We start from the raw sequence: 22,680 nt of genomic DNA on the forward strand, positions 1-22,680 counted from the left end.
CTATTTCTAGCATTCACATTAACCTATAACAAGTGTTTACATGCAAATACAATTGATTTGTCGGTAGTACAGGTCTTCACTACGCTCTGCCATATCCGTTCAGAGAGTTCCGCACAGGTAGAAATCTGAGGATGTCTCCCATATACCCTAGACTGAGAGAGGCAGGAGCTGTCTTTGGGCAGGTTATGGGTTATGAGAGACCGGCCTACTTCGACCCTGATCATGGTGAGCTCAGAGATTACACATACTTGGTTGGGGTGGGTCAGTTCTAACTAATTGTTGATGCCAAAATTTTATTTCATTTAGTTACTGGCAGCACTGAATTGGCCGCCTGTTTGTTGGAATGTGTTGTCATTATTTTCGTTTGTCAGCTGCTTAATGCAAGGTTGGGTGTGTTGTTTGTTTTGTTTAGTTGTGAAATTGATTGTAATATGTGTAAAGAACCTGTGGGATTCTGTTGTTGCTTTTTTATTAGACAGTGATTACGAGTGCAGTTCTGGTATCAGTAATATTTATGGAAGTGTGGAATACGTAAAGATTTTACTGTAAAGGCAGTAAAAATTAAAAACTATCTTTTATGGATTTTGTTTTAGAAAGCTTAACCCATTACGGATTGTATTGTTTCGGCGCGCGGGTACCAGCGTGCACGAATTAACTTATGGTCAGCTGCCGAACGAACATCAATGGTGCGCCACATCGTATTGCTCTCTATTGTATACTCATTTCATATCTACGTTGAACTGGATTCCGGTTTATAAAAATATCTCCATCTACAGGGTGCGGCAGCATAACTTCCTTTTTTCAAAACTCAATAAAAACTATTGTATGCATCAGAAAATATTTATTTAGTTTTTATAATGTAGGTACATGTCTAAAGTTTTTATTTACATTGTTTTGAAGATCAAATCTGTTAGGTGACGTCCCCCATTCTCCATACATTGCGTAAGCCGATTTCTGGCGTTTGTCATGACTGTTGTTAGCGTAGCAGGTGTTATGCTGGCAATTTCTTTTCGGATGTTGGTCTTCAAATCTTGTAGGGTTCTTGGACGGTTCACATAGACACGGGATTTCAAAAAAACCCCATAGAAAAGATTCACAAGGTGACAGATCGGGAGAGCGTGCCGGCCATTCCAAATCGCCTCTAATTGAGATAAGGCGCTCTGGAAAGTTTTCCCTCAAAACAGCCATCGATGCTCTCGAAGTGTGTGCTGTTGCACCGTCTTGTTGGAACCAAGTGTCCCCCAAATCCAAATCTTCTAGCCGTTTGGAAAAAAAAATTCTGTACCATGTTTACATACCGGTCCGAAGTCACTGTCACTGTAACCTCATTTTCCTCAAAAAACAAGGGACCAATAATTCCAGCTGAGGAAATTGCACACCACACTGTGACTTTCGGTGAATGCAAAGGCCTTTGATGCAATTCTTGAGGATTGATGTCAGCCCAGTAGCGCATGTTTTGTTTGTTAACCGACCCACACAAATGAAAATGGGCTTCATCGCTAAAAAAAACAATAGCACCCTCGGGAACGACATCAAGAAGAAGCTCACACGCGTTCATCCGAGAATTGAATTCACGTTCTGAAAGTTCCTGCACTATCGCCATCTTATAGGGATGAAAATGAAGATCATCACGAAGAATTTTTCTCACAGAACGATCGGATAGTCCAAGGGCAGATGCGTGTTTGCGCGCAGAACGCCGTGGTGATCGCAACATTGACGCTCTCACTGCTTCATCGATGTTCTCAGGTGATCTAACGGCCCGAGGGATTCCAGTTCTTCGTTTTGTCGCACTTGCAGTTTATCTGAATGTATTGACCCATGTAACAATTGATTTGCGGTCTGGGACGGGAGCCAACGGGGCTAAATTAAAGCGATTCCGAAATGCACGCTGTGTTGCAATAACCGAACATCCGCTTGAAAAGTAGGCCTCAACGGCAAAGGCACGCTCCTCACTATTCCAACGCAGGATGGCGACTGAACCGTGGCGGGACAAAACTTTACAGTACCCCCTCTTGAATGAGACCACTAGCGCTCCGCTATGACATCAACTAACTGAATGGCGTGCATTTTAAAAAAGGAAGTTATGCTACCGCACCCTGTATATTCGTAAAAACAAAATAATTAAATACAATATATTGTTTATGAACTATTTTAATAAATATATCTAATAAATATAAAACAATCAAGTTCAGACAATCTATGAGACATTAATAGAACTATTTGGAGGGAAACTTAAAAGCAGACCGCTTTTGCGACCTGAGCTCGTCATTGTCCTGGCCGCAGCATGACAAGCACAGCTCGTCAGTGATCCGCAATGGGTTAAACTAAAGTATTGTATTTTTGTCTTAAATACTTATTCAATGGTTTAATACTGCTTTTTATCTCATTGTAACTAGGGATAAGACTATTCAAACCATTTTAAATTCTGATTAAAAAAATTTTTATCAATATTTCAAGTTACTGATTTGATTTTAAAACTTGCTCTCTCTCTCTCTCTCTCTCTCTATATATATATATATATATATATATATATAAGAACACTACACCTACACTACTATATGTATTTATATATATATATATATATATATATATAATTTCAATAAACATTGAATCGCAAAAAGTACTTGCTCCACCGGGAGTCGAACCTGGATCTCTCACTTGCCGGGTGAATGTGCTACCATTACACCACAGAGTGCATACTTTTTCCGATTCAATTATTTTGTATTTGGCCGTATCTGTCACATATGCGTTTAAATAAGTAAACTAACATATGATCGGAAAACTAAATACCTGTCAAACGACTTTTATTTACATTAAATTGTATAAATGCAATAGCCTTATTTAATTTCAATAAACATTGAATCGCAAAAAGTACTTGCTCATATGTCTTCCGATTTTTGAGTCTTCCTGATTTGTGTCTGTGGTACCCAGGCAATTAACACATCTTTGGAATTGCATACATGAATAAGAAATTTATTAAAATGAGCTCACTGTGGATGGGCTCTTTCTCTCTGTGAGTAGGGATGGGCTGTCACATGGCCAGCAACACAAAGTCAAGTTACCTCAGTTGCTGTAATGAGTGAATTAAAGTATGTGGAACTTCTTATATGGATATTTCCCATGCTTAGTACTTGTTTAAATTATGTACATTTGTTAAGACAGTAACAGATGCGTGGTCAGTGCTAAGTGTGATAAGTGCTTGTTAATAAGTGGGTGTTAAACATGTAAAGAAAGAGGTATATGACTGGTTTCCTGCTCACTGGTGTAATGTCTTTCCATGTGTGAGAAATTACTATTTAGTACCATTAATGAAGAGCTATTACTTCAATTCCCAATTAAGTCACCCTGTACTCATACAAAGTTTATCTTAGTTTGACATTTTGTCATTAAGTTATTTACAATTCCATACCATATGGATATTAGGCTGTCTGCCAAGTTAGCTATCACAGTAATTTTATCGATGGGCAGACAATTTATTGATCAATTGATACTTAATTGAAGCTCTTTCATTATACAGTAAATAATACATTGACGATTTAGATTTATGAATATCTTATATACTCTGTTATACTAAACTATTTTATCACACATTTATTACAATACTTCCAAGTGATCTCAGACTTTCTCACTGAATTCGATTAGTTCTTATTATTACATTTTATTTCGAATTATAAAGGCCACATATGATTTTTATCAAACATTGTCTCTGGCACTTACTAAATTCTTTTGTAATTTAAAAATGTAAGTAACAATTTTAAAACAACTAATTTATCTCTACAAATACAAGAGCTGTTTTTTTCAACCTCTAATCTCACGCCTTGACAGCCAGACAAGTGGTGTTGTGCGTGAATCGCATCAAAAATTTAAAGTTGACCGAATGTCAAATTTAAGGGTCACTTCAAGGAATGTCGCTACAGCCATTTGGCGATTTTTGTGGGTGTCAGTCAACGCTTCTGAAAATTCCAAAGACAAAGCACTTATTGGCGAATCTACGGTTTTCTCTTAGCACTTTTTCAATTTTTTTCAACAAGGCTCTCTGTAGTGACAGACTTGTGCCCTTGACCTCCTTCATTGTGCAGGTCAGTTCGGCCATCTACACAATTTTCTACACAATTCACATACAACATCATCACTCATAATGTTTTCTTTTTAAACATTCTAGTAGATTTCCTTCCTGCTTGCAAGAAATGAATATCACTCATCAGTTCATATTTAGCAGGAGAATCAATAGAGGCAGCCATATTTATGCGACTTCACGCAAACTAGCTACTTGAACTCGGCAGTGACAAATGCTGTAGTGTGGAAGATGCATGATCCACTACCATGGATCTGCCACGTGTCTGGCTGTCATATCATGAGATCGGAGGTAGAAAAAAGGCCATCATATTTATTTTTTAAATTGTGGTTTAGGAATTACAATTGAATAAGAGCTGAGGTATAAAAAATCGAATCCCCATATATTTAATTTGTCTTTTAAGTTTTATTTTAAGAGGGCACACTGATTAGCTGCCGGCTGCACATTTATTTCATACTTAGCTTGTAACATGGAGTTAAGATTTAAAACTGTTTTGGCTTCCTTAGGCCTTTTTAGGCTTATGTGACCAGTATCATGGCGGTCATCGAGGTTTTCCAGTTCAAACTGTCTTGATAGACTGCTATCACAGTTCAAATCTTGAAAAATTTTTACCTAACAGTAATTGACTGAAGATAGGTCCCCTTGACAAGGCCAAAATATTTAAAGATAATTGTAATAGCAACAATTTGACTCTGTTTGAGAAAGAAAACTTTGATGATGGTATAAAACTGTGTTATATGTACCAACTCATCTCAAATTTAAAAATTACATTTTAGAGAATGTTTTTTTTCTTTTGTGAAAATCTATATTCCAAATAAGTTATAACCAATATTATAAACAGATTATCAAACCAATGTTGAATTGAATTAGTAAACATGCAAACTGATTTTAAGTGTTTAGATAGGACAATCAGTATTGTATTATACTAATATCTATGGAACTCAGTATCCTAAACCTAATCTCTGAGTTAAAGCTCAACATTTTCTAGGTTTCATTAAATATGTTACTAACTTTTTTTCTGTACATTTCATATTTTGAAAATTTTATTTTTATTTGACATTTACTTACAGCTTCATTAGGAAGTAATTCTGTCAAGAAGCACTTAAATTATAAAATATTCTTATAAAAATTATATAGTATCATTATGAATTGCTTGGACATAAGAACAACTTATAGATCATATCAAAATTAAATTATGCTTGCTGTAGAATTGTGTGATAAAAGTGTGTTATATTTGTTGTTATATAAAATTCAATCATTTAATTTCAGTGGAAGAAGGAACATACAAGGATGATGGTCGGCCTTACCGAATTGCTGAAACATTTACGTTTGCAAAACCAGACTGGTTTGACTTTGTGGCCAGAGAGTACGAAGCTTGCAGAGAGACTGTGGGCCTTTGTGACTACTCTTCCTTTACAAAAATAGACCTCACAGTAAGTTACGCCAAGAAGTCAAAATTAAATTTGTTAACACGTTGTCTTAATTTTTACTTTGTTATGTTTGTGAAATTTAGGGTTTAGCTAACTTGAGAAATTGTATAGAGTTTGTTACAATTTCATTTTAGCTTTTCAGTTTTAAATTTAATTATATTTTCTTTACTGTTTTGTTAATTTTAAGATGAGCACTACCAGTATACATTAGATTTATGCCTGATATTTAAAGACTATCTTTGAAAAGCACATCTACAAAGTAAGTAAATTATAAAATATAGGTAATAAGTACTTTTTTAAAGGGATCATAATTTAAATTATAGTATCTCAGTACTATGTGTAGATTTTATTAAATAATATAGTCTTACTAATAAACCTGTGAGCAGCAAGAAAGCTTGGTAGTGAAAATTTTATCATGTGTTGTAGCTGCTAATAGTATCATGTTGACATAAAACCCTCTCAGTTTCTTGTGTAAAACTAGTATAATAATGTAGTCATAGTTCTACTGGTAGCTAGTTCTCATGTTACAAAGGTTTGCAAGGTTCAAGAAATAATTATACTGTAAATAAATTTTCTAGAAGCTGTAGACTTAACATTTTGCATGAACATTCACGTCTACATTGGTAAGATCGAGTTTAATGATGGTGCATATCCATTTATAGGATTTGGCTGAGTCTTAGTGAATCATATTACTTAGAGGGATATCTCTATCTAACTGAGCTATAGGCTTGGCGGAAATTTTATTCTAAATTGGCAAGATTGGCCTTTGTGGGTTTTGCTGAATTTTTACTGAATCTTTTACTGAGGGGGGTATATCGAGAACACATACAGTTATAGACTTTTAAGTTGGTTAGAAACTTTATTTCTACATTGGCAAGATCAATGTTCCTTCAGAGGATGTCCTTCATTTTCCCATCATAGATACATGCAATGCCTTCAAAAAGGTTCCAGGAGAAAAGCAGTTATTTTTTTGTGATTACAGGAATAGTAGATTTTAGCAGTAGTTAACTTTTCAGACAGTGAGACAAACCATATTCCACCAGGATGTCATTGTCGATAGCCTCGAAACCTAGTAAAAACTGTTATGCGATACATGGTGATGTGTACTCCTAATCCATTTGTTTGAGTCTATTACTGTGCAATGTTTTGTATATAAAGATGAAATAAAGATATTTTGAATTTTTATAAATCTGTGACAGAATTGTTTTATGTACGATACCAAAATTATAGTAGAGGTTCATTACGATCAGTTAATGTTCATTACGATCAGTTAATCTCTTTTGTTTTGTTTGCACAACCAATTAGATTGTGTATTATTCCTTGCCTGAGACTAACTAATGTCTTATATTACAGTACATTAAACTGATATATTTGTTTCAGTCGAAAGGGCAAGAAGTGGTGGATCTACTTCAGTACCTCTGCTCCAACGATGTTGACATTCCAGTCGGAGGTATCATTCACACAGGTCTTCAGAATGAGAGGGGAGGGTATGAAAATGACTGCAGCTTGACAAGACTTGCAGAAAACCAGTAAGCACTCAAATCATTTTATTAAAGTAATCGACACTTATTTATGTACCATAAAATGTATTACATTTTGTCTCTTTTGTTATATTATTGTGTGTTGATTTCAGCTACATGATGATAGCTCCAACTATCCAACAGACAAGGTGTAAAACCTGGATCCAACGCCACTTGCCCTCCGACAGCTCAGTGTCCGTGTCCGATGTCACGTCCATGTTCACTGCCATAGCAATCATTGGACCCTTCACTCGCACTTTACTCTCCGAACTCACGGACACTGACCTTTCACCTAAGTCATTCCCTTTCTTCACCTTCAAGGTAAACAACATTTTATGCAAAACATTAATTTATTTTACTAGCAAAATGTTCTTGAAAATTTCAGTTCATATTTAACTGTATGCACTCGAAGGCAGTATTTATAATTTGTCCTTGGAGCTCGTATGGCCAGCTCTACCAGCTAGAAAATTTTACTAGAAGACGTGTGCTAACTATTTTTGACTACACATAGGTATGTATTTTTAAAAGTTTTATTCCGTAAAATATGTAAGACTGAGAAAAATTTTAGATAGTTCATGTCTGAGTATAAAATGTATAAACTGCAAATGTCGACTTTATAACATTTTATTACAAATCTTTATTAACAATATACATATAAGAGTTCAATTTCCCAATTGTATGTTTTTCTTTGTAATATAAAGATTTATTAAAAATAAATTTTAAATTATTTTTCATTTCTTCTTTAAGTATTTAAATTACTATGCAAATAACAGAGGAAATTGAGATATAATTCAGATCTGGGGAGGCAAACAACAAATATGACCACCAAGCTGTCAATGAAAATACTGCGGGCATCTGTACTGGTCATACGAGTTGCGAAGACAAACTACGGCAAAACTAATGCGAACTGTCTGCAGCCTTGTATCTAGTGCTACTGGCCTTTCGAGCGCAATGGGTTAAAGCACTTGTCATTTTGATGATAGTGTTCCACCTACTTAGATGCTTAGATGCGATAAGAATTCTACTGTCTTGGATTGGTGTTCTGCAAATAAACTTTGCATAAATATTGGAAAAGTTCAGGACCTACCTCTTAATTTGTACAGTAAAAGTAGTGTAAATAGTATTAAGTTTCTTGGAATATATGTTCAGTCGAATCTCAAGTGGCATGATCATATTAACTATATAGCCTCTCGAGCTGCTAAAGGTGTTTTCTTAATTAGGGCATTAAAGGGCACAATTTCAACTGATTATTTATTGTTTGTATACTATGCGTATGTTCATAGCTTTATTAATTATGGAATCACCTTATGGGGCAATACACAGTATGCAACAAAACTTTTTATTCTGCAAAAAAGGGCTGTTAGATTGATTGCCGGTATATCTAACAGAGATCACTGTAAAGCTTGGTTTGCAAAGTTTAATATTTTAACCCTGCCATCCGTTTATGTATTAAGTGTTTTGATGTATGTTAAAGATAACTTGAATGACCTTGTTAGCCTTAGTGATAACCATAACTATTTTATGAGAAATAGGAATGATCTGTTGCTGATGAAGTGTAAATACACAAGCACGCAAAGTAGCTTTAGGTATCTGGGAATCAAATTGTACAATGCTTTATCTGAACATATAAAAATATTATCTAGGCCTAGGTTTGAAACCTCCATAAAAAACATGTTGCTTAAGAAGTGTATATATAGTGTAAATGAATTTTACAATGCTAGTAATAGTATGCTTCTTTAACTAGTTTCACATGTTATAACTTGTTGACGTTGTTATACACTATTGTAGTGTCCTGACAATAAATGATTTTATTTGATTTGATTATTACTTATTATTATTATAGTTTTGGTCATGTGCACACAGTATGTAACTTCATTCCTCTATTCTGTATTCATAAAATTTCAAAATGTACACACACAAAAATCAAGGTTATACTGCTAAAGTACTATAAGTACTCAAGCCGGTTGTATCCAGGTTAAGTGTTAGAGAGGACTTGTTAGCCCTAACTTCGCCTGGTAAAAAGTAAACATCTTTTACTTTACTTTAAGTGTATACTGATAATTGAAAAATGGTTTAGGTTACAAAAGTATAGTATTGTAATCTTGTGGTATATTGTCAACAACTGGACCGGAAATTCAGCCTCTGTGTGGATGGGAAAATTTGTGATGAAAAGATGGAAGTGAAGTATGTCAACAACGAATAACACCTACACCATGTCATTCACGTACTGGTTTTGTTGATACAGCATAGCTTATCATACCGTTGTAGATTGGATTGGTAAAAAACTAAATTTATTTAAGAAAACCTGGACACAAATATACCAATCATTTATTAGACATTTTCTTAAAGGACATTTAGTTTTCAACATGTTGGATTTCCAAATCTGAAGAATTATATTTGAGAGTACTTTTTTGGAAAGTAGTAGGTGAATAGAAATAAAAGAATTTAATTACATAACTGAGAATTCATTAAACACAAGATTGCACTGTTTGCCAGGAACTGGACGTGGGCCTCGCTAACGGAATCAGAACTATGAATCTCACACACACTGGCGAGCTGGGATACGTCATGTACATCCCGAATGAGGTATGTGGTATCAGTACAGGCCATACTGCATGTTAGATATTAAATGAGTAGTTAATGAAGTAATTTACGTTTAACATTTACCACATTAGCAGCTTTTGAACAAACTATGTTAATGTATGCATATAAAGCGTTTAATTACACATTTTTATGTGAACAGGCTCAAAAATGGTAATGAAGTTATAATTTTAACTGTATTCAAACTGTAAAACAAAGTTGTTTATTTGTTAAAGACAAATGATAATTTTTACTTGTTAATTAGCAAGAAGCAATCAGTGTAAGCCAAAACATTTCTTATCAAAATGCCTTTATGTCAATCTAAATATTTATTAACTTTATCTTCATGGAAGAATCCAGTTATTAAAACAGTCTAATTAGAAGATTTTGAAGAATAAAAATTATAGTTTTAATTTTTGAGGTGTCTTTATGCTAATAAAAACAGTCTATGATATTTTTTAGCCCATTTTAACCCGTGAAATTAGTTTTATGAGAGATTTATAATCTGTTTTATCTTGATTTTGTTAAATAATCCATGTAAATTTATATAAATTTACAAAATTACAATTTAAAATAAATTATTTTAAACTGCATATATTTAATTTAGTACAGATTTTTGGAAAAATATGTAACATTATAATCAACTAACCGTAATGATAGCTAGATAACCTTAAACAAATCCTAAATACATTATTTTATTATAAAATAATTTGGTTTTTTTCAGTAGTCTTAAACCACAATGAATGTTACTTGTAAGCTATTAAAGCCTGCTGACATAAAATTATATCTTCTTAGATAATTAAATTTACAAATTACACTTAATACAACCATAACCAAGCACAAAATGTATAGCATTTATTCATTTATGTTTAGTTTTCATTTACCAAATTGACTAACTGTACATTGTTTATTATAATGCAGTGTTTTAATCAAAGCCAGTAGAATTCCATTTATCCGAGTCGTTGGGTCAACCAAAAGCATTAAAAAAAATCTAATAACCTTTTAGATTCTAATTTAGAATCTAGATAAATGAGAATCTAATAAATAACTAATTTTTTAAATACCAGTTGGGGTCATTTCCTTTGTTTGCTGGACTTCACATTTTAAATTAGTTTCACATCTATATATATTCCGCTGCACTTTATGAGCCCAAAACTACTGAATAAAAATATCCGTCTTGAATCTGATAAAATTACTATTTGCATTTAATTCACAAATTTAAATATTTTACACATCTACTACAAAGTACAATATCATCCCTTACATATAGCAGACAACTCAGCTAGACTTACTCAAGAGATGAAAAAAATTGAATATATATATTTTGTTATTACGATTTTATAAAGTATACAGAATTTTAACCCTTTTAAATACATTTCTTGGCAATAAAATATAAATTTTGAATAGTAAAAAAATAAATTATTTGAAGTATTATATTTTACAGTATCAATTTACTTTTAAAATATTATACAGTTATTTTTTTGTAAACTTTGTATAAGATATCTGCAGTGGTGTGTTTATTTTAGTTTCTGTTAAATTAAATTAGATAGAAATTAAAAATTAAATTTCATAAAATAGTACTTTTATTCACTACAGAAATTGTGTAATAAATTAATTAGTAGTTAATATGTTGTGATGTTTCAGTTTGCACTTCACGTGTACAATAAACTGTTGGAGGTGGGTGCGAAGTACAACATCCGCCACGCTGGACACTACGCCACGCGAGCACTGCGCATCGAGAAGTTCTACGCATTCTGGGGCCAGGACCTTGACACCACCACTACCCCACTCGAGTGTGGTCGGACGTGGCGTGTCAAGTTCGATGTAAGAGACGTAATCAAAGCGTTTCTTGTAGATGACATCATAAATTAAGAACAGCAATTCGTGATGTAATGTTATGTTCTCAAACTCTTTAACCCTTTGAGTGCCACAGCGTTTTGCTATATGGTATGCATAAAATGCCGGGCGAAAATTCCTGATTCTGCAAGGGTCTGGTTAAAAATTCATAACAAATTTATTTATTGGTATAATGTCTTGGGTTTTTGTTTTTAGATAAATATATATTTTATTTATACATATAATACATTGATCACTTGTTTAAATGTTTTTATACAAATTAAAAAAATCATTAACAAAAACTGTATGAGCAAAAACATTTTTTTTTTTTTTGGCACAACTTAAGTGTTATTGAAATATTTTATTTTTTCACTTTTAGTTATTCTGTCTTATACTCCATTTAATTCTTTACAAAAAGACATATAATATTTTTTTTTACTTATAAATAAAGTTTGGAAAATAAATATGAAAATATGAACCACTACAAAACTAGAAATTTTCTAACCCAACCTAACACTCTGTATATTGTCTACACTGCTAATGCTTAAATCTAATGCCTGCAATACTAGGTCTTCATCGTCAGCAATGTTTTTACGACTCATTGTTTATAAATATCACTGAACAAACACAAAAAACATAAAAACTATACAAACGTATTTAGTAAAGTACTAGCTGGTTACGATCGCCGTAACTCACGGCTGTCATTGTTCTACTTACACACAGACTAGAACAACATACACAAACAAAATAATTTGAAGATACTAACACTACAAACCCATTTACACTTAAAAACTTTCAATATCATTTGTGAAATAAACAGCAGTGCAAACAAAACATGTGACGGCTCGTCCATGTAGCGGTTGATTCTAAACGCGACTGATGCGCTCACTTTACAACCGCCGTAAAAATCAGAATCTAACCAGAATGCAACAAAACCTACATCAAAAGTTACGTTGAAGCCTTTGGAATGCGTATGTATAGTCATTGAGCCAATTTAGATAAATACTATATAAAATATAAGCGTTACTGCAGAAGTCGCTAACAGCGATTCTGACATTTCTTGCATATAATGCAGGATCGCTGACAGCGACGCTCCGGCACTCAAAGGGTTAAAATACTGTAGTTCCAAGAGATTTCTGTAATTCAATAGAGCATGACTCAAGTAACTGGCTGGTGTATTTAAAATGGATAATGAAAGTTGTTGGACGTCTACTAATATTGAGAAGTGAAAGTCAACTTGGTTAGTTGTCAGTATTATTAGATTATTACAACTAATTATTATTATTACAACTATTATTATTAAATGTAGGTCTCTTAGTATATCTGGTTGCTGGGCCATAGCTTAATGACCCTTCTAATGTTGAAACATTACTTCTGGTAAAAACATAAATTCTGTACTAAAATAAAAATGTAGTATGTATTTTTATTAAAATTATAATGGATTAAAGAATATAAATAAATGGATTTCATTGGCATTATAATGTTATAAATTGATAGCCAAAGGAGCAGATTCGTAGAGACTCCAAACCACTTCAATATTGGTTTGTGATGTCATTTTTGTGACTTTGCTTAGCTATATAAATATGGCTGCACATATAAAATGGGTAGGTATTATTATGGTTATTATCGAAATAAACTTATTTCAATAATATGAAACATTTAGTTTTAGAAGTTATTTTAAAGCAAAAAGAAGAAAAATTTAAATCCTGAAAATTATTCATAAAATAGCTTTAGTTGTTTTTTACGTAAATCTAACAACAATGACTCAGTAATTTAAGTAAGCAAATGTTTCAATCATCAAGATATTGTGAGCTTTGATATTTCTTTTGCTGATGTTAATTTATTTATTCCTAGGTAAATTGGTTTTAAGCATTTTCCTTAATATCATGTATTGTGGCCGTTTATTACTAAAAATGTATTTTTCAACATGTCAAGTTTTAAGAGAAGAGATGGAATAGCTAGGCCACCCGACCAGAAAACCCGGGAATCTCCCTTTAGAACCGGGAAAATCTCAAAATTTTCACGTTGACAGGGAACAATACAGTTCACAGATATGTGTTTAACATAACATTTTGTAATCGAAACTAATATTTTCAAATCATCAATTCTAAGAGCCGTTTGTTTAAATGATATATGGATGTTATTTGACACTACATTTTATTTTCAGAAAGGTCCATTCATCGGACGGGAGGCGCTGCTGCGCCAGAGAGAGGAGGGGGTGCGGCGCATGTACGTTCAGTTGCTGTTGCAAGACCACGACCCGGACCTGGAACTGTGGGCGTGGGGTGGAGAGCCCATCTATCGAGATAACCAATATGTGGGTGCCACCACCACTACCGGATACGGGTTCACACTCAAGAGAATGGTATTTACTTGATCTGTCATTCAATAAGTAACTGGATAAATCGTATCTCAAAAACTGTTTTATTTCATCAATTTAGCTACTTAATCTTCAGCTACTTTTGAATATACTTCCAAGCTTACATATACAATTGTCCAATCATTCTTTTCTTTTCTTGTGAAAGGAAATAGACTTCTGGAGGTACAGAAAGGTGGGACGGAAAAAAACTCGTACTGAAAGTCACTTGAAATAAATAGGTTACTACTTGTATTTTCAAAGACTTGTTTATAGTCATCCTTTTTTTTATTTGCATATTGTTGGTAAAAAATTTTACGTAATCGCACTTTTTCTTTTAAGAATAAAAAGCAAAATATTTTTCACATTTTGGATTTTTAAATAAATGAATTTCGTGTTTTCTTTTAGTAGTTTAAAATAAAAACTGGTTATTGAAATATAAGTCAATGCTTTTGGCCATCAAACATGTATTCTTATTTAACTAAATCCAAGTTTTAATTATTTTCATGTACACAACTTGTTTGTCTGAGTAAATTAGTACCTTGTGTTTTTCCTCAATAATTAGTTTTTCAGGGATTAACCAGCTTATATCATGGAATACATTTTGTTTAAAACATTTATTGAATCACCACAAACCTCTAAATGAAAGATTCCTTTCTTTTTCTTGAAAAATATAATGCTCTTAACTATAAGTTGAATTTTTACCTGCGCTTTTGAAGATAAACAGTGAAATAGATCATATATGACAAACATTTAACACAAATTTTATACTAATTTTACAAAATATACAAATGTAAAGTTCTTGATTTTTTTACAAACATGTCAGTGGATGTAATTTGTACATATGTTATAAATAGTATATTTTGTAATTAGTAATTTCTGTGTAAGGTTGAATATCGTACCTTGCTAATGGCTTTCCATTGTTACTACTTTCAGAAATTGAGAGAAATGTTGACTTGCAGGTATGTTTGGGGTTTGTCCAGAACCTAGACGCCCAAGGTAACCCTCAGGTGGTGACCAACGACTACGTGATGTCGGGCCAGTACGAGGTGGATATCGCAGGGATCCGATACCCCGCCAAGGTGGGGTTACACTCGCCCAACCTGCCCACCAAGTATCCGGACCAGGAGCGTGAGGGATACTTCGCTACCCGTGACAAGATGGTCACCGAGCCACTACTCAGGGCTAACGTCACCAAGTAGTGTCACCGACGACAGGTCCAGACCAGCCTAACCGAATGTTCCTATTTTTACAGCGCCTTTTCAACTCGACACATTCACTGATCCAAGTGAAGAACTGTTGGTATTCAATGGTCAGGAATGATCACAGTATTATAATGGTCTAGTGAGAATGTCACTGCGAGTACTGCGTGGGTAGGAACAGATCTATTATTACAGAAGATATGCTGCTATTTTAAGTTCTAGAGATAGTTCAAGTTCAAGCTGAATATACATTTCAAGGGCTGCTTGATAATATCTGTTTTCCTCAAAACGCTTCGAGTACTCAAAGAATCAAGAAAAGAAACCTGGAATTTTTATATTTTACAAAATATGTTGGTAGTTTTATTGCATATTTGTAAAATTTTGCTAATCCGAATTTTCCTGTGAGCAAGTATAGCTAGTAATAGGGTAGCAGTACAAATTCTGCATTGAGGTTATTCAGCTATATTTTCATCATTACGTATATTTATATGAAGGTCACTGCACGAAAATGTGAAATACATCTTTTATTTATAGGAAAACTGGTAAAGGTTATAATGAAATGTCAGTTTTATACATTTTACAGAGAAATATGTGTAAGTACAATGGCATTAAAGTACGGAATAGTATGTTTCGGTAGGATCAAACTAATTTTTGTTGTAAAGTACAAAGAGATCCATTGATAGTGAACAGGCAGGCAGGTTTTTGTCATGATTGTGTACAGAAACAAAACTATTTTTACGATAAAGTACCTTCACAATGTTACTGTTTGAAGGTTATGTGGGAAAATAAGTAGATACGGTTTCATTAATATGCATGTAATAAAAGTGTAATTTAAAATGTTTTTAGAAGCAAATTATATTATTTTTTACCAACCCTTGTAATAACGGAAAAGAAATATTGTTCTTTTTAATTCCGTAACACACTTAGTGCTTGATAAAGGCCATATTTGTGGTCTGATACTTGGAAGAGTTCAAACAATAACTCAAAGTTATGTTATGTACTCTCTGTGATTTTTAAGGATGAGCTTCTTGAGTAAATAGGACTTATATAATAATACACATCTCATTAATGACATTTAATTATCATGGTAAAATTGACTGATCATTTTCACAGCTCTAACTGTTTCTTAAATTGTTGTTACAAATTAATTTTGTCAATTCACATTTTTTTTAATTAAAAAGTTTTTCGTATTATAAAAAAGGCAACAAAAACGATAAAAGTTTAATAGGAGCACAGAATTATGGTAGGTGGAGTGGGGTAATGTTCGTAATAAAAGTCAGCTGTTGGTATAAAAAAAAGATAATTTATTTTCTCAGTTATCAGCTTGAGAATGATGTCAATACCCGAGAACTCAGCGTAAGGTGAATGTGATTGTAGGATGAGTATAAATGAGCGTATGTATGATCCTGTGACTATCTAGCAAGATCTAAAGATTTTAGTAAGTCTTATTAAGTAAGTAAATTAACCAATATATTGTAACGTGGAGTCCAAAGCATAGAGATTCCAGAATGGACTATTTCGGTAGATTTCTAGCTGCCAAAGCCAAATTCTATTCCCCCACCTCCAAAAGATGACCTGGATACTATGTTATCGAAGGTTTAGTGCGGACACGAAGTATCCCAGATATCCAATATATCCACGAAATGTTACCTCCAAGTAGCTAGACTACTCACCGTTCTTGTTGGTGATCAAGTGAAACATGGATTTAATAATGTTTCACATGTTGTATACTAGAGCAAGACTTGGCACATAAACAACACCATATAGAAAAGAAAATCACATTAATCCAAATAATCTGACACAAATCATAAGTGTGTCATCCCATAAAGGCGAACTTGCTGTGGTCCTTAGTGATCTGTAATGGTTGACGGTGTCAAATACATGAAATCATTATTCTAACGGACTCTATCTTTAATAATTATCAAAACAACCACTATGCAGGGTGTCCCCTGTACATTTTGTTACAATTAACATGTGATGGTTGTAATAAAGTTATTTTTTCCCTTAACATACCTTAAAATATGAATTACATATGCTATTGGCGGGTTTCTTAATTCTATAGAAGCATGCCTTATTGTAGATGGCTTAAAAAAATTGCTCTGTACAGGAAGCCTAATGAAAAATCTTAATGTACTTTCCTCAGTTGTCAGACAATATACTGCCTAAAAATACCTATTTACTGTTAAGCAACAAGTTTATAAATATAGGCAATTATTTTTAAATGCATATTATGGTCCTATTTTCAAATTTTTTGTGGCTTTCTCTTAAATCACATGATAGTTGATAACACACATGATGGTTAGGTTTAAATATCAAGTCATACCTGATGAACTTTTGTAAGGTTTGTTTTTGTGAATTTAAGAAATGGCAGGTGATAATTTGTGTACCACATTCCACTTGTATTCTGGCTGAAAGGACAAATGCCTTATGAACACTGTGTCATCCAGTAGTAAGTAACACCAAGGTGGCAGTTTTGTAGGAATTCAAATTCTAGACTTGGCAATCAGTTGGTATTTTGTCACTTTTGTATTGCCTACGAAATGACGCATACAAGTAATGCAACGTACATGTTAATAGCAAATAATTTAATTTTGTAAATAAGACTGTTATCATCAGCAGCTATTTGTAATGTTTATGAAACTGTTTGCATTTTTACTCAAGTATATGTGGCTTAGAGGTAATCCATACTAGTTGATATTGAATATAAGTGCTTTTTTACTCTCCCTGCTGTTTTTTTTATTTTTTAATAAAAAAGGAGAGTTTGATCTCCTTTTTTGTCTTATTTTACTCGTCCTTATGGGCCACTTGCTGTTTGAGGATCGTATCAAACAGAATAAATAAGCTGGTTGTCTGTCTGTGTGTTTGCACAATATCTGTAAAACAAATTGACCTATAGACTTGAAATTTTGCATGACATACATTTCTACATAGTACAAGAATGGGTTCAATGATAGTCAATCACTGATACAATTACTCTTTAGTCTGCGGTTGGGCGTGGTGTACAAATTTCTCTTCTGTATCAATACCTGTCCGCAGGATATCTCAAGAATGGAATGAGCTATAGATTAGAAATTTTGCATGGGACCTCAGAGAAGCCTGTTATATGTGATACATGGTGTGTCGTACCTTGTTATTATCAGAGGAAGTGTAGGAGTGAAGATATATGACAATATATGTAAAAAGAACTAGACTGAATCAAGATAATTTTTCCAATGCATAATTTAGCAGCCACCGTAATAATAAATTATATTACTTACTTCTTTGAGAACAGTAGCTAGTAGCTATACCTATATAAGACAGATTAGAGATAGTATAATATGTAAGCCAGAACTTGTATGGGACACACAGCAATTAAACTCAGTATGTTCAAAGAAGTGTTAATGTAATACTTGTTACATGGAGCAACCTGTTTTATTGTTCTCTTAAGACAAAAAGCTGAGAAATTGTTCTTAGTCCTGAATGGACTTTAGCGTTGCTTCCAAAGTGACAGGGTATTCTGGATGAGTAAGGTTGGCGGCAATGGCTGTCTCCTGTCGAGATCCTTGAGAATGGATTGCGGGCATTACATTTTTCCTGTTACCTCGGAAGAAGGGGTGGCCAGCTCTGTACCAGCCTCTCCAGTCAAAGCAGCCAGGGGTGCCACACCCTTATGTCTAGACTAGCAACATCCCTTAACACTTAGGAAACCTCACCAACTCCAACAGTTATCTCCAGCAGTAGACTAGACCTATCGAGATACCCTTGCACTCCAATATCTTGACATTTACGGTCGTTGATGTGCTCCTGGACATCCATAAGGTTACCCAGATTTAAGTGACACATCGGTTTTTACTGTACCCTGTGTTTGTACGATTGAGGCAGTAACTAATATTGAAGGGGCAGGATTAGCAGGCAACTGGAGGAACTGGTAATAAGACGGTGTTTAAGACTATTGGACTGTTTGTCTGGTTTAGTCGAAGATCAGATTTGATTCATACTCTGCGACTTAACAATTATATCATAAGTCATCAGGCAATCAGTTCTTGAAAACAGGGCAAGAAAATGAAGCTTTACATGAAATTAGTTTCTTCTGCCAAAGAGAAACTATTAGAACACCCAAGAAATATCTGTGTGAATAAAATAAGATTTTATAAGAGGAACCTGATAGTAAAAGAATTGTTAAGATGACAAAAGTATTAAAGAAAAATCAACTGGATAAAATGTTCAAACTTGTAGTGTATTTTTAAAATCTTTGAAAATGAATTTTTCTATAGAAACAACTAGAAAACATTTTGAAACCCTGTATTTACAGAGTTTTTGAGAAGTAAGACATTGATTTTTGTCAGAAGTATTTGCAGTCCTTATGGTAAAAAAATAGAATAGTGTTTTATACAGTCATATTCTTAGCAGCAAAGCTTCCAAGATATATAGTTATATAAAATATTTAGATGTAGTTCACTTATTTGATTCATGAGCTTCCTTACTTAAGAAAATGCCTGATAGCGTTTTCAATTTCTAGCACATATTTAATATTTAGAAAGCTTAATTATGTATTAAAAGTGAAAAAGTTGATAAATAAATATAGTTTTAAACATTAAGTCATACCTGATGAACTTTTCTAAGGTTGGTTTTATTTTGCCAGTTCATATTTTTAGTGTCCCAGTTGATGTAGCATTAGATAAGCCAGTACACAAAGAGTATTTAGTCATAGAATTTTCTTAGAAATCAATTGCTTCCAATATAAAAATATGTGTTCCAAAATATGCCCTTTAAATATAAGTGAGCTCTTTTTGTTTAGATTTAGTTCTAAGTGAATTGTCTCTGAATGAATTATTAGTTACAGTTATGGAGGTTGTTTTTCCTGCTGTACTAAGGGTCATATTTATACTGTTGAATAATAATAGTATTGAACTACAAAATACTTTTACTCTTTCTTCCCACAGTTTCGCTGTAAAATCTGTTGATGTCTCATCTTAAAGGAGTGATTTGTGTAGATCCTAATAATGTATCTTTAGTTTTTGTTTTACTATTAAAGATTAGCGAACAAAAAATATTCTGACATTGTTTTCCATCTCATTGTTAAATTATTTTTAACAACATAATAATTATGAAAAAAATATAAAAAAAGAACAAAACAACCAAAAGAACACAAAAATCAAACATAGGTGCATATGAATCATACTTTAAAATGAAACATCATTCAAAATTCTTCAACACGATTAAAATCTTTAATTCATCAAATGTGAGTAAAAGCCTTTATGGCTTTAAAGTGTTCTTACAGGATCTTATATTAAACGTCTGAATAGTGTCATATAACAAGACGTATTTCATATATAAATAATTCTTAATTCCTCTAGTTTTTTCATTTTCCCTTTTATAACATGATTTTTGTCACACCCTCTCTAGACGTAGTAACTGTTTGAACTGAAATAATGTAAGTGCAGAAGTACAAGTTCAGTAGTATACGGTGTAGGCAGCTTAGTTTAGTTGTGAGTTTGTTGCCTGAAGTGCATCATTCGGTGTTAACTTGTGTTCATCTTGTTACAAATGGTCTGTTTCTACATTTATAAAAAAACATATTTGTAAATTTACTTGAGGAGTTGTTCGTGTAATGTTGCTATCGATATATTTTTCTATATTTAGCTGATCCCCGTAAAATGTCATTGAAGTATTACAGTGTTATCATCTACTGCAGTTATATTCGTTATCAAAATTTATGTATACATATTTATTATTACCGTAATTTATTATTTATATTTTAAAGCTCCATTAAAGTGATCTGCCTGTTTGTTTTGTGAATAATGTCTATAACCTACGTTACGATTTGTTTTGTATATTGTTTTAAGTATTTTAACTGTGATTTGCTAATTCTAAGTCATCACTAATAATAAAGAGATTTAGTTTGAATGTGAGATTTATTTTCCTCTACTCCAAACGTGAATCATGGTATAGTACTATTTCTTAGACAGTATTCATCATAAACGCATCTATGGAAAAGTTAAAAAAAATAAATGTTATAATAACAGCTGTGACAAATTTTTTCTGAGGACATTACCAACCATTATGAATGTTCCTAGAGAGGGGCCTGGTGTTTTGGTGTTTTGTATTAAAATCTACTAAAAGATCTGTTTTAGATGTGCTTCATTTTTTTAATTCTCTAGGTGCTAGGCTAGTTCTTTTCAGGCCTGGTATATGCTATGGCTGGGATTTGTTGAAATCAAAAGAATGTTTGTGCATTAACTAATTTTTCAAATTATAAGCCTAGAAGATGAGTTATGGAACATTTGCATAGTTAAAATTTAACGCTCTCAAGGTGAATGTTGAACTTGGCTAAATTTCACTGTCTGCTTTGTATTCTTTTAGTTTTTTATAAAGTTATTTCTTATTATGTGAAGTTTCAAGCCCGCATCATTGAATGAACTGCTGCATTTAGAAAACGGTAAAAGTATTTAGGACATCTGCTGCTTGATTCAATGTGATGTTTGACTTTTCACCACCATCTTCATCCAAACCATCTTCTTTTGGAGTTGTTAAGTGTGGTAACGCTTTGAATTACCAGCTTATCCGTCAGAATTTGTTTTGTTGGCTCATGAAAGTCTCCTCAGACCAATCTTTTATTTTTTTCTACTTAAGTGTGACATGCGTGGGTTTGTCACCAGATAATCTTTCACTACCTGCATCTCGCCCAGTAATAAGGTCAAAGCTTACAAAATTACGGACAAGTAGCTATTTTACTTTTCCCAGGGCAAAGTAATAGCTAAGAGAGCATATTTAATAGAAAACTGTCCTTGGAAATTTTTCACATTTACATTCAATGCCAATAAATTTTGTACAAAGTGATGTCTCGTCTATTTAGTGTTATGTTAAGTTCTGAATCACCCCCTTGATCCATAAGGTGAAGAATAGATCTCATATTGGGAAGTAAAAAAGCAACTGAAATTTTATAAAAGACATTCTTATCTGGATGAGCTTTGCAGTATTCTAATAACAAAATAGGCTTGCTGCCACTATATATTTGACAAACAGTAAGATTATTTTCTTCCACAAACATCTTGGATTTAACTTTAAACTTAAAGCAGTTTTTACCTCAATAGAAATATCTAATTTTTTATACCATGTCGAGTCTTAAAACTTCTCAATCAGCCTTCTTATAATTTGCAATCGCCCTTACTCAATTTTCAAATCAAATCTTGTTGAAACCGTTTTGCTTTTTCACCCAGATATTTTGTCCTCAAATCGTTTAGCCGAAAACAAGCTGTACAAAATCCAATCAGATTTCTCATTGTGTCTGACTCACTGAAAAACTGTTTCAAGTTTTTTATAACAAATTGTTGACTAACCTACATCACACTCTTTTATAATTATGTGTCTACTCATTCCACTTACTATCTTCTTTATAATTTCAAGCTTTTGTACCAGAGTCAGATTTAAGTGTTTTATTTTTGAAGGCGCAACATTTATCTTAGACTATGACTTTGATATTGTAATAAACAACTCGCATCACACTAAGGCAACAATATTGGCAATAAAGAATTACTCGTAAACCACTAGTGATTCACAAAGTGACAGATGTAGACAGCTAAAATAAGGGTGCCATTTTAAGGGGGGGGGGGGGGGGGGGGGGGAGAGCGGATTGCCCTACAGGTATGTGAATCCTATCAAGTGGGGGATTCGGGATCCTCCCCAGAAACAATTTTGACAT

General features: G+C 33.1%; 1 protein-coding gene across 4 annotated transcripts in view; it reads left to right on the plus strand.

The window, feature by feature from the left end:
* Positions 1 to 20,885, plus strand: part of LOC124357410 (pyruvate dehydrogenase phosphatase regulatory subunit, mitochondrial) — a 41,470-nt gene extending 20,585 nt beyond the window's left edge. For all 4 annotated transcript variants that reach the window (XM_046809210.1, XM_046809190.1, XM_046809200.1 and 1 more), the window contains 8 exons: positions 73 to 225; positions 5,345 to 5,508; positions 6,886 to 7,034; positions 7,139 to 7,346; positions 9,522 to 9,611; positions 11,250 to 11,429; positions 13,609 to 13,806; positions 14,760 to 20,885. In XM_046809210.1, the coding sequence (XP_046665166.1) occupies positions 73 to 225; positions 5,345 to 5,508; positions 6,886 to 7,034; positions 7,139 to 7,346; positions 9,522 to 9,611; positions 11,250 to 11,429; positions 13,609 to 13,806; positions 14,760 to 14,999 (1,382 nt within the window). In that variant the 3' untranslated portion in view covers positions 15,000 to 20,885. The remainder of the gene's footprint in view (positions 1 to 72; positions 226 to 5,344; positions 5,509 to 6,885; positions 7,035 to 7,138; positions 7,347 to 9,521; positions 9,612 to 11,249; positions 11,430 to 13,608; positions 13,807 to 14,759) is intronic.
* The last annotated feature ends 1,795 nt before the right edge of the window (positions 20,886 to 22,680 follow it).

Source organism: Homalodisca vitripennis, chromosome 1 (assembly GCF_021130785.1).
Source record: "Homalodisca vitripennis isolate AUS2020 chromosome 1, UT_GWSS_2.1, whole genome shotgun sequence".
NCBI classification, from domain to species: domain Eukaryota; kingdom Metazoa; phylum Arthropoda; class Insecta; order Hemiptera; family Cicadellidae; genus Homalodisca; species Homalodisca vitripennis.